The 16,096-nt window shown below is 45.4% G+C and overlaps 1 protein-coding gene across 1 annotated transcript in view; it reads right to left on the reverse strand.

The window, feature by feature from the left end:
- TMEM179 (transmembrane protein 179) overlaps nt 1-7,464 on the reverse strand; it is a 31,377-nt gene extending 23,913 nt beyond the window's left edge. Inside the window, exon 1 of the mRNA XM_026654179.1 lies at nt 7,163-7,464. Coding sequence (XP_026509964.1) covers nt 7,163-7,464 — 302 coding nt within the window. The remainder of the gene's footprint in view (nt 1-7,162) is intronic.
- Between the last annotated feature and the right edge of the window lie 8,632 nt (nt 7,465-16,096).

Here is a 16,096-nt window from a genome sequence, read left to right on the forward strand (position 1 = left end):
GCGGGCCGGGCCAGTTTTATTTACCTGCTGACGCAGCAGGTTCGGCCAATCGCGGCCCCCACTGGCCAGCACATCGCTCGCCCGCGCCGCTTCTCGCCACCCCCATTGGCCCGGGACGGCGAACCGCGGCCAGTGGGGGCCGCGATCGGCCGAACCTGCCGCGTCAGCAGGTAAATAAAACTGGCCCGGCCCGCCAGGGTGCTTACCCTGGCGAGCCGCGTGCCGAACGTTGCCGACCCCTGGGCTACATGGTGTCCTGTTTTAATCCATATTTTGACCTTATGTGGTACTAGGCTTGCATATTTTATTATAACAATACACCTAATCTTGGCTTTCAAACACCCAGCAGCCTTCCAAATCCTTTCTTACCCAGATCAGCATTTTATTAACTATGAATAGTGTTACCCAAAGGATAATGCTCAGCTGAAATGGAAGAATTTCAAAAGCTACTCATAAAGAACAAATCTCAACAAAAGAATTGCACAATAAAATAAAATAAATTCCCAAAATTGGAAATAGCTCAAAAATCATGAAAGTCTTGTCCAAAATACACCATTAAAAATCTTATTCGTTCTGTTTCTTCCAAATAAGCTGTTTTTAAACCATAGGAAATAAAATGCATCTGGATTCAACCAAACATGTATAGCTAATTGAGGTTTATGATATTTGTTTAAAAATACTTTTTTTCGAAGAGTATTAAAAAGTCTCCTCTTACATTTAGATCTTTTAGGATAAGCTTCAATCCCGAGAAAGCTAGCTATTGTTTTATTGTAAATCTGTTAGGGCATATTTTAATATTGGATAGTCTAAGGGTGGCCACAGAATATCAGAGAATAATATCCAACCCTATTATTATTTGCATCACAGTATCACCTTGAGGTCTCAACCAAGATTCATAGATTCCAAGGACCATTGTGACCATCCAATCTGACCCACCTGTATAACACAGGCCATAGAACTCCTCCCAAATATTTCCTAGAGCAGATCTTTTAGAAAAATATCCAATTGTGATTTAAAAATTGTCAGTGATGGAGAATCCACCATGCCCCTTGGTAAACTGTTCCGAGATTAGGGCTTCGTTGTGGTTGGCACTGAACAAATATATAGCAAGACAGTCCCTGCCCCAGAGAGTTTACAATATAAGTAAAGACAAGACAAAGGGTGGAAGGGAAAATAGAAGCACAAAAAATTATTTATCCAAGGTCACACAACAGGTCACCAGCAAGCTGGGAACAGTACCCCACTCTCCTGACTCCCAATCCAGTGCCCTAGCCACTAGAACAGACAGCCTCCCACTCACTCCGTACATCTTAGTTTACTCCATAACTAAATATTGCTTCCAGTACCCTTTGTGTATTTCTTATTCCACATAATCAGGTGCCAACTTGATCACTTTGTTGTTGCAGGTAATGCTAAGCTTTGGACTGAAATGATAGTGAGATAACAATTTTCATAAATAACTACCACTGTAACCACTAGTACCGTGTCAAAAAAATGGGGAAAAAATGGTAAAATTTTTCATCAGTTTAATCAATTCCCTTTTGTTCCCCCAACAAAAAGTTTCAAAATTCTGAATTTTTTGACCAGCTGTACTGACCACACAATGTATATTATTTAGTGATGAGGGGAATGAGGAGGAGGGGGGGTGTACCTAAACTGAGTTCTTCTAGTGCCTGGAATTCTTGGTGGTAACACACAAATGGTCAGATTCACTGGAATGTCCCAGCTGCTTTTCACTGCCCTGATGGCACAAAGCATCCTTATACCCGTTTCAACTGGCTGGTTTCAGAGTGACACAAGGCAGCAGGAGTGTACCAGTAAATCTAGAGCAATGCTTATAAATGCCTGCAAGGATTCACAAGTACAGTATAAAGAGGCTTGGCAGAATTTGATTTTTATTTCTTTATAGATTGATAGATAATATTGATGTTTATTTTTAAGTGTTTTTTCAGTTATCTATTTAAATATTCACAGTTGTGCAAGACTATGGGTTTTAAGCATTTATTTCTATTTTTATCTATTGAGCAGATGTTTTCAGAGAACTATCCAGGATGACTCCAAGATCTCTTTCTTGAGTGGTAACAGCTAGTTTAGACCCTATCATTTTGTATGTATAGTTGGGATTAGGTTTTCCAATCTGCATTAATTTGCATTTATCAACACTGGATTTTCACCTGCCATTTTGTGGCCCTGTCATCCAGTTTTGTGAGATCCCTCTGTATCTTTCTGCAGTCTGCTTTGGATTTAACTATTTTGAGTAATTTTTGATCATCTGCAAACTTTGCCACTTCACTGTTTACCCTTTTTCCAGATCATTTACGAATATGTTGAACAGGACTGGTTCCAGTACAGATCCCAAGGGGCCCTGGCCCCGTTACTTTTAAAAGTGAGAAGGCTCTGCCCTCCCACTTTTTACCAGCCATAAGGGCAAGTGACGGGGGTCAGAGGAATGAGCGGGGTGTTGGGGGGGGAAGAGGTGGTGCGGGAGCAGGGCTTTTGGGGAAGAAGCGGCAAAGGGGCAGGGGCTTAGGGAGAAAGGGCAGCGCGAGGGCAGTGGCTTGGGGAGAAGGGGCAACACAGGGGCTTAGCCTCTCGGGGAGGGGGTGTGGCCATGGTTTGGGTGCCCATGGCCCCCTCACTTTTACAGAGCTTCCGTCGCTCCTGGACCCTGCTATTTATCTTCCTCCATTATGAAAACTGACCCTTTATTCCTACCCTTTGTTTCCTATCTTTTAACCAGTTACTGATCATAAGAACGGCCGTACTGGGTCAGACCAAAGGTCCATCTAGCCCAGTATCCTGTCTACCGACAGTGGCCAATGCCAGGTGCCCCAGAGGGAGTGAACAGAACAGGAAATGATCAAGTGATCTCTCTCCTGCCATCCATCTCCACCCTCTGACAAACAGAAGCTAGGGACACCATTCCTTACCCATCCTGGCTAATAGCCATTAATGGACTTAACCTCCATGAATGTATCCAGTTCTCTTTTAAACACTGTTATAGTCCTAGCCTTCACAACCTCCTCAGGCAAGCAGTTCCACAAATTGACTGTGCGCTGTGTGAAGAAGAACTTCCTTTTATTTGTTTTAAACCTGCTGCCCATTAATTTCATTTGGTGGCCCCTAGTTCTTATATTATGGGAATAAGCAAATAACTTTTCCTTATCTACTTTCTCCACATCACTCATGATTTTATATACCTCTATCATATCCCCCCTTAGTCTCCTCTTTTCCAAGCTGAAAAGTCCTAGCCTCTTTACTCTTTTCTCATATGGGACCCGTTCCAAACCCCTAATCATTTTAGTTGCCCTTCTCTGAACCTTTTCTAATGCCAGTATATCTTTTTTGAGATGAGGAGACCACATCTGTACGCAGTATTCAAGATGTGGGCATACCACCGATTTATATAAGCGCAATAATATATTCTCCGTCTTATTCTCTATCCCCTTTTTAATGATTCCTAACATCCTGTTTGCTTTTTTGACCGCCTCTGCACACTGCGTGGACGTCTTCAGAGAACTATCCATGATGACTCCAAGATCTTTTTCGTGATTCGTTGTAGCTAAATTAGCCCCCATCATATTGTATGTATAGTTGGGGTTATTTTTTCCAATATGCATTACTTTACATGATCCATGAGAGGATCTTCCCTGTTATCCCATGACAGCTTTCTTTGCTTAAAAGCCTTTAGTGAGGAACTTTGTCAAAGGCTTTCTGAAAGTCCAAGTACACTTGTCCACATGTTTGTTGACCCCCTCAAAGAATTCTAATAGATTGATGAGGCATCATTTCCCTTTACAAAAGCCATGTTGACGCTTCCCTAACATACCGTGATCATCTACGTGTCTGAGAATTCTGTTCTTTACTATAGTTTCAACCAATTTTCCTGGTACTGATATTAGGCTTACCAGACTGTAATTGCTAAGTTCACCTCCGGAGCCTTTTTTTTTAAAAGTCAGCATTACATTCGCTATCTGCCAGTCATCTGGTAAAGAGGCTGATTTAAGCAATAGATCAGATACCACAAATAGTAGTTCTGCAATTTCATATTTGAGTTCCCTCAGAACTCTAGGGTGAATACCATCTCGTCCTGGTGTTACTGTTTAATGTATCAATTTGTTCCCAAACCTCCTCTCTTGACAGCTCAATCTGGGATAGTTCCCGCAGATTTGTCACCTAAAAAGAATGGTTCATATGTGGGAATCTCCCTCACTTTTTTTTTTGGACCCTCTGACTGTTTTTTGTATTTTAATTTGGTTATACTTATAGTTTGAGCCTCGATTATGGTGTTTTTAAAAAGTTTCCATGCAACTTGCAGACATTTCACTCTTGTGTCTATTCCTTTTAATTTCTGTTTAACTAGTCTCCTTAATTTTGTGTAGTTCCCCTTTTTGAAGTTAAATGTTAATGTGGTGGGTTTCTTTGGCATTTCCCCCCCTACAAGTATGTTAAATTTAATTACATTATGGTCATTGTTACCAAGTGGTTCAGCTATATTCACCTCTTGGAACAGATTCTGTGCATCACTTTGGATAAATCAAGAATTGACTCTTCCCTTGTGGGTTTCTAGACTAGTTGCTCTAAGAAGCAGTCATTGTTGATATCTAGAAATTTTATCTCTGCATCCTGTCATGAGATTACATGTTCCCAGTCAATACGGGGATAGTTGAAATCCCCCATTATTAATTATTAATTAATAATTATTACTAGATTTTCTGTTTTTGTAGCCTCTCTAATCTCCCTGAGCATTTCACAATAACCATCACCATCCTGGTCAGGTGGTTAATAGTATATTCCTAGTGCTATATTCTTATTCAAGCATGGAATTTCTATCCATAGAGATTCTATGGTATAGTTTGATTCATTTAAGATTTTTAATATATTTGATTCCATGCTTTCTTTCACATATAGTGCCACTCCCCCACCAATGCAATCTGCTCTGTAATCGTATATATTTTGTACCCTGACATTACAATGTCCCATTGATTATCATTCTTCCACCAAGTTTCTGATATGCCTATTTATCAATATCCTCATTTAACACCAGGTACTCAAGTTTACCCATCTTAGTATATAGACTTCTTGCATTTGTATACAAGAACTTATAAAATTTGTCAATATTTAGTTGTCTGCCTTCATCTGATGCAATTGAATGGGACTCTTTTTTGTTTGACTGTTTCTCTTCAGTTCCTACCTATACTTTATCAACTTCTATCCTCTCCTCTTTACTGGGATATAGAGTATCCCTTTAATAGATCCTCCCCTACAGAATGTGTCTATCCCAGCTGTTTACTTCTCTGCATCTGTCAGCTTTATCCCTACCCTCAGTTTAAAAAGTCCTCTACGATCTTTTTAATTTTACATGCCAGCAATCTGGTTCCATTTTGGTTTAGGTGGAGCCCATCCTTTCTGTATAGGCTCCTCCTTTCCCAAAAGGTCCCCCAATTCCTAATAAACCTAAATCTTTCTTCCAAACACCATTCATTCTCTCATCCTCGTATTGAGACCCTGTTGTTCTGCCTGTCTAACTGGCCCTGCGCATGGTACTGGACACATTTCAGAGAATGCTGCCATGGCTGGACTTAATCTCTTACCTTGCAGTCTAAATTTGGCCTCCAGTATCTCTTTTCTACCTTTCCCTATGTCACTGATACCTACATGTATCATGGCCACCGGCTCCTCCCCAGCACTGCACGTAAGTCTGTCTAGATGTCTCGAGAGGTCTGCAACCTTCGCATCCGGCAGAAAATTCACCATGCAGTTCTCCCGGGCATCACAAACCCAACTATCTATATTTCTAATAATCAAATCCCACATTAATATTACCTGTCTCTTCCTAATAACCATGGTCCCCTCCCCTGGAGAGATATCCTCAGTGTGAGAGGATACCATGACATCATCTGGAAGGAAGGTCCCAGCTCTGGGATCATTTCCCTCTGCTCCAGCTTGATGTTCTCCTTCCCCAAGACGTTCATCCTCCTTAGCAGCACAGAGCCTGTCAAACTGGGGGGTGGGATCGCTGTGCTGTGTCCCTGGAAATCTCATCTATGTACCTCTCTATCTCCCTTAGCACCACTAGTTCAGTCACTCTGGTTTCAAGAGCCCATATTGGGTCTCTGAGGACCATGAGCTCTTTGAGCCAAATGCACACGTATACCACCTGCCCACAAGACAGATAATCGTTCATGTTGCATTCAGCGCAATAAATTGGGTAGCCCCCACTCTGCTGTTGGACTTCTGCCTGCATTCTTTTTACTTTTGCAGGGTTTGGTTTGTTCTTGGGGGGGGGGGAGCATTATTGGCCTAAATTTAGAGAATGTTTATTAGGTGTATCTGGCTCTCACGGACCCTTCAAACTCTCCCACCAAATTCTGTTTGCTGCTCCTCTGGGGACTTAGCCGGCTTCTTAAACCCCTGTTCTCCCTGAATTAGTCCCAGCCCCTTGCCAACCGACCCTAAAGGGGTCAAAAGATGGCAGGCTAGAGCATCCCTAGGAAGCTCTCAGCCTTGCCTAGCAGCATCAAGTATAAAGCGAAACTTCTTGAAGGATTGACCCTGCTCCAGTTATGTTGTCGATGCCATAAATAAAGGAGTCCCACCTTACACCCAAAGTCACGCCCTTAATGGGAAGGCAAAAGCTCAGATGGAAGTCTCCAGGGGGAAGTGTCAGATCCCAGCTAACACCTTGTTTCCTGGTGCCCCCTGTTCACCACCACCCCTGGTAGGACAATGTAGGTATGTGGGGGGCACTGCTGGGCGCTGGCTGTCCCCGCACTGAGGCAGAGCATAGCCGCCCCCTCCCTATGCCCCCTTCCCTGCCTTGGCCCTGCAGCTGCAGGGCTGCCTCAGCCGGCTGGGGATGGGTGCTGGCAGACGGGGGGGCCGGCTCAGGCGTGGGGGGTCAGGTTCGGGGGGGCTAAGGTTCTGGCAGCGGGCAGGTTTGGGGGGCTCGTTCTGAGAGGACAAGTTGGGGGGTGCAGGTTCTGGCAGCGGGCAGGTTTGGGGGGCGCAGGTTCTGGCAGGGGGCAGCTTTGGGGGGGGTGGTTCTGAGGGGGCTAGTTGGGGGGCAGGGTTGGGGGGGCCCGGGGGTGGGGGGGGGGGGGGGGAGGGGGGGGGGGGGGGGGGAGGGTTCGGGGGGTCCCCCAACCCACCCCTTACTTACTCCTCGTGGCCCTTGCAGAGGAAGAAGAGCGTCCGCCAGGCCTGCGCGGCGGCCAGCAGCAGCGAGAGCAGCCCGGCGAAGACGCTGAAGCGGCAGGCGGCCGGGGGCCCCCACTCCTGCACGGTGAAGCGCTGCCGCTCCGCCGTCAGGTTGGCGCTGAGCCACATGCCCTCGGTGAAGAGCAGGCAGCGGCCGCGGCAGTCGTTGCTGTTCTCGGACAGCGGCACCACCACCACGAAGCTGCAGAGGAAGGCCAGGAAGTAGCCGACGCACTGGGCGAAGAGCAGGTTGCTCAGCGCCATGGCGGCAGCCGGGCCCTGGGGCGGGAGCCTGCCGCAGCCGGCCGGGAGGCGGGGAGCAGGGGGGAGGAGGCGCGCTGGGGACCCCTCCTCCGGGCTGAGCGCAGGAGGCCGGGAGCCGCGGCCAGGCTGCGCCGCCCAGCTCCGCAGCGAGCCCAGCCTCTTCTCCTAGGCCCCCCGGGCTCCGGCGCAGCCGCCCCTCCGGCCCGTGTCTGCTCCCCACCCCCGAGACTCCAGGCCGGCAGAGCAGGTGTAGCCGCTCCCCTGGCGCCGCTGGCAGCCGGAGCCGGCCTCCGCCCGGTGCAACGGGGCTGCAACCCCCGGTCTGCACCCAGCCGGCGTAGGGCGCTGAGCCCTGCAGATCCCTCTGGCTGAAAGGAGCCGGTGTCTAGCCCCAGCCTTGTGCGCCTCCAACACCCAGCCCCTGCTGGTCCCAGCCCAGCTGAGCCACCTACACCCAGCACCTGCCGCCTACCAAAGGTGGGCCCTGACCGCTGCCCCGACCCACCCAAATCCTGTACGTGGAGAACAGGTCTCGCCGCTCCTTGCGTGCCTACCAGGCCGGCCCCCCGGCACGAAGACTTGGGGCCCCCCGGCACGAAGACTTGGGGCCCAGCAGCTGACCTGCTCTATTTTCAATCCCTAACCCCACGGGTCTGGCCATTAAATAGAGGGAAATTGCCTCTGCTCCACTCCCACAGCAAAAATCCAGCTCCCTATTCAGTAACAGTCCGGAGCGCGTGTTCAGCACCTACCGCCTGCTGGGGGTTACCAGGTTCAGGCCTTTCGTAACCAGACCCTATCACCAAAACAGGCAACACCTGTTGACGCTTGTCCTGGACGAGAAACAATCCGGACTCCAACACATCCCACTGCAAGAGCAACAGCAATGCAAATACCTCGAGCTGACACCTGGGCCATGATGGATGGAGCAGATATTTTGGCCATAAACCACTACATTTGACTGCATAAATACACACGCCTAGTCCACTATAAAACCCAGTCCCTGATACATCCTGGCACATAAGCACTTGAAAACTCCAACAAACTCCAACCCACTTTTGTTGTTTTATAAGGGGACATGCAATGGGGAGCAGCTGCCGCTTTTCTCTATTTAACTGGTAGAATTTGGGGGTGTGAGCTAGAAAAACGTACTGGACCAAGCAGGAGCCAGGTACCACACTGAAGTTGCAGTAGTATCACCAGGGTGCATCAGGGTCCCGATATTTTTAGCCCAGAAGGAGCAGCTACACTTGTTTTCTGGCTAGGCAGCGGAATTGGGGAGATTAGGACCAAAAACTGGCAGGATCCAGTTGCTGGACCCAGCCGTTCTGCCAGGAAGGGCGGGGGTTTGAAGTGTTTTGGTGCCGGGGGAGCTGCCCTAGGGGAAAAAGATAAAAACAGCATCGGCTATAGGGCAAGCTCACATCAGCACCAGGGACAGCTCTGCTGCTCCGCATACGAGCCACTGCAGAACACGTGGGCCTCACATACAGACAAGAGCCAGCTTCGTGCCCGGATAAACCCCAAAGAGCCCCTCACAGGGAGAGATTAAAGAGGAGGCCACAGGCCTGTATCACAGGCCTGATTCTGCAATTCCTTATACTGCATGTGTCAGCTCAAAATCACTTTGGTGGAGTTACTGCTGAATGACACTGTAAAAGGGTACAGGATCTAGCCCTGTAGGGATGAAGCTGGTCTCATTACATCCATTCTGCACTGGCCTAGCTTCATCAACGCTAGTGGAGTTATGCCAGATCAACACTGGTGTGAGAGAGAACAGGATCTAGCTCTGTGCATTTCAACTGCACTCCCACTATATTGTGTGCATTATTACTTATTGATTTCCAAATAAATCTCTGTTGGATCAAAGGTGTTTTCCCAGGATTTGAGTACACGCTACTCATCACCTACCACAGGCAAGGGAAAATTAAAAAACAGATTAATTAAGATTAGAGGAAAGTATCTTCAGTCTGACCTTAAACATCTGAAGGGGCTCACGTGGAGCTGGATCGTAACCTGGCAATGCCATCTGAGGAGGATCCATGCATAGCCCCAGTGTACATCTGTGCTGCCTTAGGAGCAGGGCTGGACTCTGACTGGTCCCTGTTTCCCTCTTGCTATCTGCATGAGCCCTTTTCCTCACACAGCATACTGCCCCCTGTGGGACAGCTCAGCTGTGCTGGGTGAAACATAAACTCCACTGACCCTCCACTCCCCTGGTCACCAGCACAGGAGGAAAGTAGTAACCTAGCAGCAGCTGCTCTCCCTCCTTCCCCTAGTCCCCCTGTGCAGACTATGGCAATGTAGCAAATCACATGCAGGAGGTAGGGGCTCCCTTACACCTCCTTATGCCTTTGTGTGGTCATGCAACCATTAATCTCCAGTGAGCCCATAGGGATCATCCAAAACCCATTTGGAAGGATTCTCATTGACTTCAGATGAGAACCTGATCTGCACAAGTCTGTGCCAGCATAAGGGGGAGGGTAAGGGCAGTGCACAGCACAGCAGGGCTGCAAGGAGACACCACAGGTAGCAAGATTTCATTCATCTTCTTCAGCAAATTGCTGTCCTGTGCACACACGCTACTCCCCTTCTCACACCGACTCATCCCCCATTCCTACTTCCCAGAACACAGATCACTCCAAGCCCAGCTCATCCTAAATCACGTCACACCTAATCCCAACTCATTCCCCATTTCAACTCACCTCCTAATCTCCACGCATCCCCACAACATAGATCACCCCTAAACTCATCTCCTCCCAAATCACAGATCACACCAATCCCAGTTTATCCCTACAACACACATCATCTCTAATCCCTTCCGATCTCATCCCACATCTCAACACCAAGCATGCATCATGTCACTTGTGTTTGGTGGAGGAAGAGACTGACAGTGGGCCTCGTTACACTAGATGAAGGATCTGGGACCTCAAATTTAGGTATGCAGCAGCCATTTTGCTAAAATACAGTTATTTCTCTACTCTTATGTGAGCCGCTGTCTCAAGCAGCACTGGTGAATTTCTTAGCAAATATAGCTGCTACTTACTCAAGTGTGTATAACCGTATCAGCTTTAGGTAGAGGTGCATGCTGATTGGATTTCCATTGAATAAATGAATTCATTCATATTGTAAATCATATCCATGCAGTATTACCTTAAAGTCTTTCTCTGCACTAGTAGGGAAAGAATATTTCTTGTATAGGCCCCTGTGAAAAATGAAGGGGGGATGGTAGCTCCCTTTTATGGACACCCAGCCAGCCAGTTAGCTATAAAATTCCTCTTAGTAGCTGTTCTCTACTTGCTTTACCTGTAAAAGGTTAACAAGCCCACAGGTAAAAGGAAAGGAGTGGGCACCTGACCAAAAGAGCCAATAGGAAGGCTAGAACTTTTTAAAATTCGGAAAAAACTTTCCCTTTGTGTCTATTGTTGTTTTCCGGAGAGCAGAGACACAGAGCAGCAATGCTGTAAGCAGCTTTAAAACCAGGTATGAAAAAGCATCAATTCATACCTCGGACCTATTTATCTGAAACCCCAGATGTGTAAGTAGATGAGGAATGTCTAGAAAGACACAATTAGGTTTATTTCTTTTATTTTGTAAGGCTTGTGGACTCCTCTGTGCTAACCCCAAATGCTTTTGTTTTGCTGTAACCTTTAAGCTGGACCTCAAGAAGGGTATTCTTGATGTTTTTTAAATCTAGCAAAAGCCAAAGTTCCAGATGTATTTTCTTTCCTTTTGTTTTAATAAAATTTACCTTTTTAAGAACAGAATTGGATTTTGGTGTCCTAAGAGGTTTGTGCATGTTGTTTAATTAGCTGATGGCAACAGCTAATTTCCTTTGTTTTCTTTCTCAGCTCTTTCCTGGAGGGGGGTGAAAGGGCTTGAGGGTACCCCACAGGAAGGAATTCCCAAGTGCGCCTTCCTGGGTTCCAAAAAAGGGGTTTTGCATTTGGGTGGTGGCAGCATTTACCAAGCCAAGGTCAGAAAAAAGCTGTAACCTTGGGATTTTAATACAAGCCTGGAGTGGCAAGTATTCATTTTTAAAATCCTTGTGGGCCCCCACCTTCTGCACTCTAAGTGCCAGAGTGGGGAATCAGCCTTGACAGCTGCAAATACCCTTGTTGTAGAATAGAAACTTTGTTCAAAAAGTCACTATTTGATGAGAGGTGTTAGGCATTTTTTCTGACTATTAACAATCTCTGACCCTCAAATATATTATTTCAATTTTGTATGATGAATTATGGAGCCCTGGCCTGGCCATTTGGGAACAGAGAAGTCGCCAAAGTGGTCTCTTAGTAGACAAGAATTGGTTGATATTTCAGTGTAGGGATGAGCCAGAAAGTTTATTGCTGCTAACCTCTATTTCAAGCAGAGCTAGGTTCACAGAGTTTTCTCCTCACTCTGTCTGGAAGGAAATAAGACCTGGATTCATAGATTCTAAGGCCAGAAGGGACCACTGTGGTCATCTAATCTGACCTCCTGTATAACACAGGTCATATGAGTTCTCTGAATTAATTTTCTATTCAAACTAGAGTATATCTTTTAGAAAAACATGTGATCTTGATTTAAAAATTGCCAGTGATGGAGAATCCACCACAACCCTTGGTAAGATGTTCCAATGGTTAATTATCCTCACTGTTAAAAATGTGCACTTTCTTTCCAGACGGAATTTGTTTAGCTTCAGCCACTGGATCTTTGTCTGCTAGACTGAAAAGCCCCATGTTTCTGTTCTCCATGTAGGTACTTATAGACTGTGATCAAGTCATCCCTTAACCTTTTCTTCAATCAGCTAAATAGCTTGAACTCCTTGAATCTATCACTATAAGACATGTTTTCCAATCTTTTAAACCATTTTCATGGCTCTGTCTGAACCCCCTCCAATTTATCAACATGGACAGAGCTGGCAAATTCCTTTTTTGAAACTGATATTGCACATCCTTATGGCATTTTCTGAAATTAACTTGGCTATCAATGCCAACTTCAAGCTCAATTGTTGCTTACAGTGGCACCCAGGATAGGGGTTAGTTTCAGGTGTACGTCCCTGCAGTAGCTTCTGGGGGTATTATGCCTCATGCAGGTAGAATGTCTGGATCATACCAACCAACCCCAACCAATTGCACATTTCATAAGAAAGCGAATGACGAGGTAGAAAGTGATAATCACTATTAGAGTTGCTAATGAACTAGGTCTTGCTAACATATATCTATAAGTTGCAGAGGACATGTTAAGGTGTTCATAAATGAAGAATAACACAGCTAGATCCAGGAGCATGTCGCACATTTAGGCACAGAACCTGGTCCAATGGAAGGCATACATAATATAGTGAAGAAAAACAAAACATGATTTTCAGTTGTCACTCATTCGGCAGGATGTCTGAATTTTCTTATACACCTCTCCCATGTAATTCTTAATGAACATCTAAATTTCATTAATGTAAATTATTTCCTTCTAGGAAAGAGCAGAGTCTGTCTGAAACTTTGCCACATGAAGATGAGATAATAAAAAAATGCTGTTTCATTGGAATAAAGTCACCTTCACCATTGTAAACCTCGTAAACTAGTATTTTTCTTGTGCTCCATATTCCAGCTTTGGTGGGTTGATGGACCACTTCTGCCCGAGCTTCCCTCTGCACTGCTCCCTTACCTGGGTTAGCAAGAGCCTTGTGATACTTTAACAGGAAGCTGGGGCTCCATGAGGGAGCTACCATTGAAGCAGGTATGCAATATGCCTCCACTCTGCCTGTGCACTATGGGGGAAGACCCTGCAATAGCTCACATACATTGTCAACATAGAGGGAAGCAATGGGAACCAGCCTGAGAAGTGGGCATTGAATGCATGTTTGTCCAGCTCCAGTGGCGGAAACAGCCCATACAAGTAGCCCAGGGAGGTTGTGGCTTCTTTTGCAGCCCAGGCACTGAGTAGTAGCCACTGGGATTCAGCACTCCAGCCCTGAGCTCAGTGGCTTTTTTCTACACAGCAGTTGTTTACACATACACATGGTAGCTCAGCTCAAGTTAGCACCTGAAAATAGTTGTGTGGCCATCATGGCATGGGCAGTGGCTCAGGCTAGCTGCCCAAGGACATAGCCAGGGAGCTGGACAGGATTGTACTCAGGTGGCTAGCCCAAACCACCACCCATGCTACCACAGCCACAGTGCTATTTTTGTGCACTAGCTCAAGAAGAGCTAGAATGCGTACATGCACCCATACTGGGAATTACACCTCCCAGCGGCTGTGTAGCCAAACCCAGCTGTCCCTTGCCAGCTCCTCTGTACTACAACCACATAAAGAAAAACTACTTAGGCTTTAGGTAAATGACGTGAACTTTGCCTATAGAAGAGTATAAACTCCAGAGGGACTTTAGCTGGGGAATGGAGAGGGTGTGTTCAGCATCATGCAGAAATAAGTCCAAAGCTTGTAAATTCCCTTTTATTTACCCTAAAGAAAATTCACATGAACAAAAGATGCTGTGAGCTCACTTGCTGCTGCAGCCTTTTTGATAAGCAGAAAACAACAAGGATAAATCAAGATCAGATATGCCAGATCTGGATGTATTCCCCTTTCCCCCATATCTCTCCTGTCTAAATCCCTAGGGGGCAAGTAACTGAGTACGAACCGGATTGACAGTGTGACTGATGGGTGAGTGCATTTTTGACTGTGCACCTCCATGCTCCCTCTAAAGTCATTAATTATTCTATCTGACATAAGCAGTGCTCTCAAGTTGGTATTTGTAAGATAAGTGATTAATTTCCTCTCCTCCAGATAGCTCATTAAGACATGTTTTATTACAGTAAAAGTTGCTGATGAATTAATTAATCAGGTAAAAACATTTTTGTGAGCATTTTTTTTATCTTCCATACATGGTTGCTGTTGTCCAAAAAAACTAATTACTGTACATTTAAAAGATGAGCACCACCTCAGTGTCAGAAATGTTTTGTTTATATCTTGAATCAGACACAGAGACACGTCTGGAAAGGGTCTGCCATGGGATCAACATTGCCACATTCCAGACAAATAGAAAAAGTTAGAATTGCTGCTGTCACAACAGCTCATAACATCTGCAGTCACAAGGGCTACAGATTTCACAAGCATACTTCACAAATGCTCATTCTTCCTATTAGATGCTACAAACCAGATAAAGATTCTATTCTGTTTTTATATTATATTATTAAATTATTATTAAAAGAATAAATCATAATAATTTGACATTGCCCCAGGAAGGCTGTCCTCTGATAACTATGGCAAGTGTCTCAGCATCAAGCATTCAGTACTGACACTGGCATAATTACCATAAGTACCACATTTTGGAAAAGGGTTCTTACGATAATCACTATATTTAAGAAGGTGACAGCCACTAGTTCAGAGGGTCTATAGACAAAATACCCTAACTGTCAGCAGCCTGTCAGATATGCCTTTCTTTGCAACTACCTGCAGCAGGATGAATCTCTCAGCACATCTCATCTAGGAGTATCTTGACATTTTGCACTTTTTGTAGGGGAAAAAAACATTTTAAGTGCCTCCATTCTGGAACCAAATCTGTCCTGTCTTCTAGGAGATTACAGCTCGAGAAGGTGCAGTGGTGATTGATGTTAATGGAGCAGTTATCACAAGACAACTGAATGTCATTAACATGTCCAAACGCATTGACCATTGTGTTTTGATATCCCAAGAAAACAAACATTTTCTATTCCACTCACAGTTGAATTGAAGTCAAGACTCAGCTGAGAGAAAACACCCTTTTAAAAAACGCTGTCGTTTCTTTTGCTTTTCAAAACAGCATAAACAGAAGCTATGAGTGACTGACAGACTTCAAACAGCACACACTAGGCTTAGGATGAAACTGAAGCTGCTGGTTGCAACAAAGGAAAACAACATTTTTAGTACCCTAAAAATAACAGGGGAGGGAATGATGGTGAACCTATGACATGCATGGCCAAAATGGCATATATTGATGCTGCTGTAATGTGGCCTCAAGGGAGACTGGGCCAGTGGCAAGGATGGTCAATACATTTTTGAGTATCCAATGCCAAATTCTTCCAATGGTTGTGTGGACAGAACTAAAATCCAGGCACTGTACTTGATGCACCCCAGAGGTTGTCCTGGCATCAGGCAAGATGTTAGGCCAGCATCACAGAGTTGAAGACAATCTGAAAGTAATGTGGAAGACTGGGCTAACATAAAGGAGAGGAGAATTGAAGAGAAAGCAGTAGAATGGGAAATCATTGAGTCCAACTGAGCAAAACCAGAGCTAGAGTGATGTCATAATTCTGCATCTCTTTTGATTAAAGAAGCCATTGTGGACGGCAACGGAACATTATCCAACCATTATCTTGCGCCTGGAGCTTAACTTATTGCTGCTCAAACTAAAGCATGATAGGCTGAGGTCAGGCAGCCAATGAAATCTCATTCAATTCCATAAACAATACAACACTAGATCTGGTCAGTACTTGTGTGGGAGATAGACAAGGCAAACACAGATGCTGCAAAAATTAGTGATGATTCCCTAGGTTTTGTTCTGACTGTGAACTAATCAATGCTCCAACATTTCTGTAAAGGCTACTGTGCAGCTGAAGGTGCTGTCAGATGAGACTTAAATGCAAGGTCTTAGCTCCTTATGGTCATTAAACATCTAATG

This window comes from Terrapene carolina, unplaced genomic scaffold (genome assembly GCF_002925995.2).
Source record: "Terrapene carolina triunguis isolate 2854851 unplaced genomic scaffold, T_m_triunguis-2.0 Scaffold189, whole genome shotgun sequence".
Lineage (NCBI taxonomy): Eukaryota > Metazoa > Chordata > Testudines > Emydidae > Terrapene > Terrapene triunguis.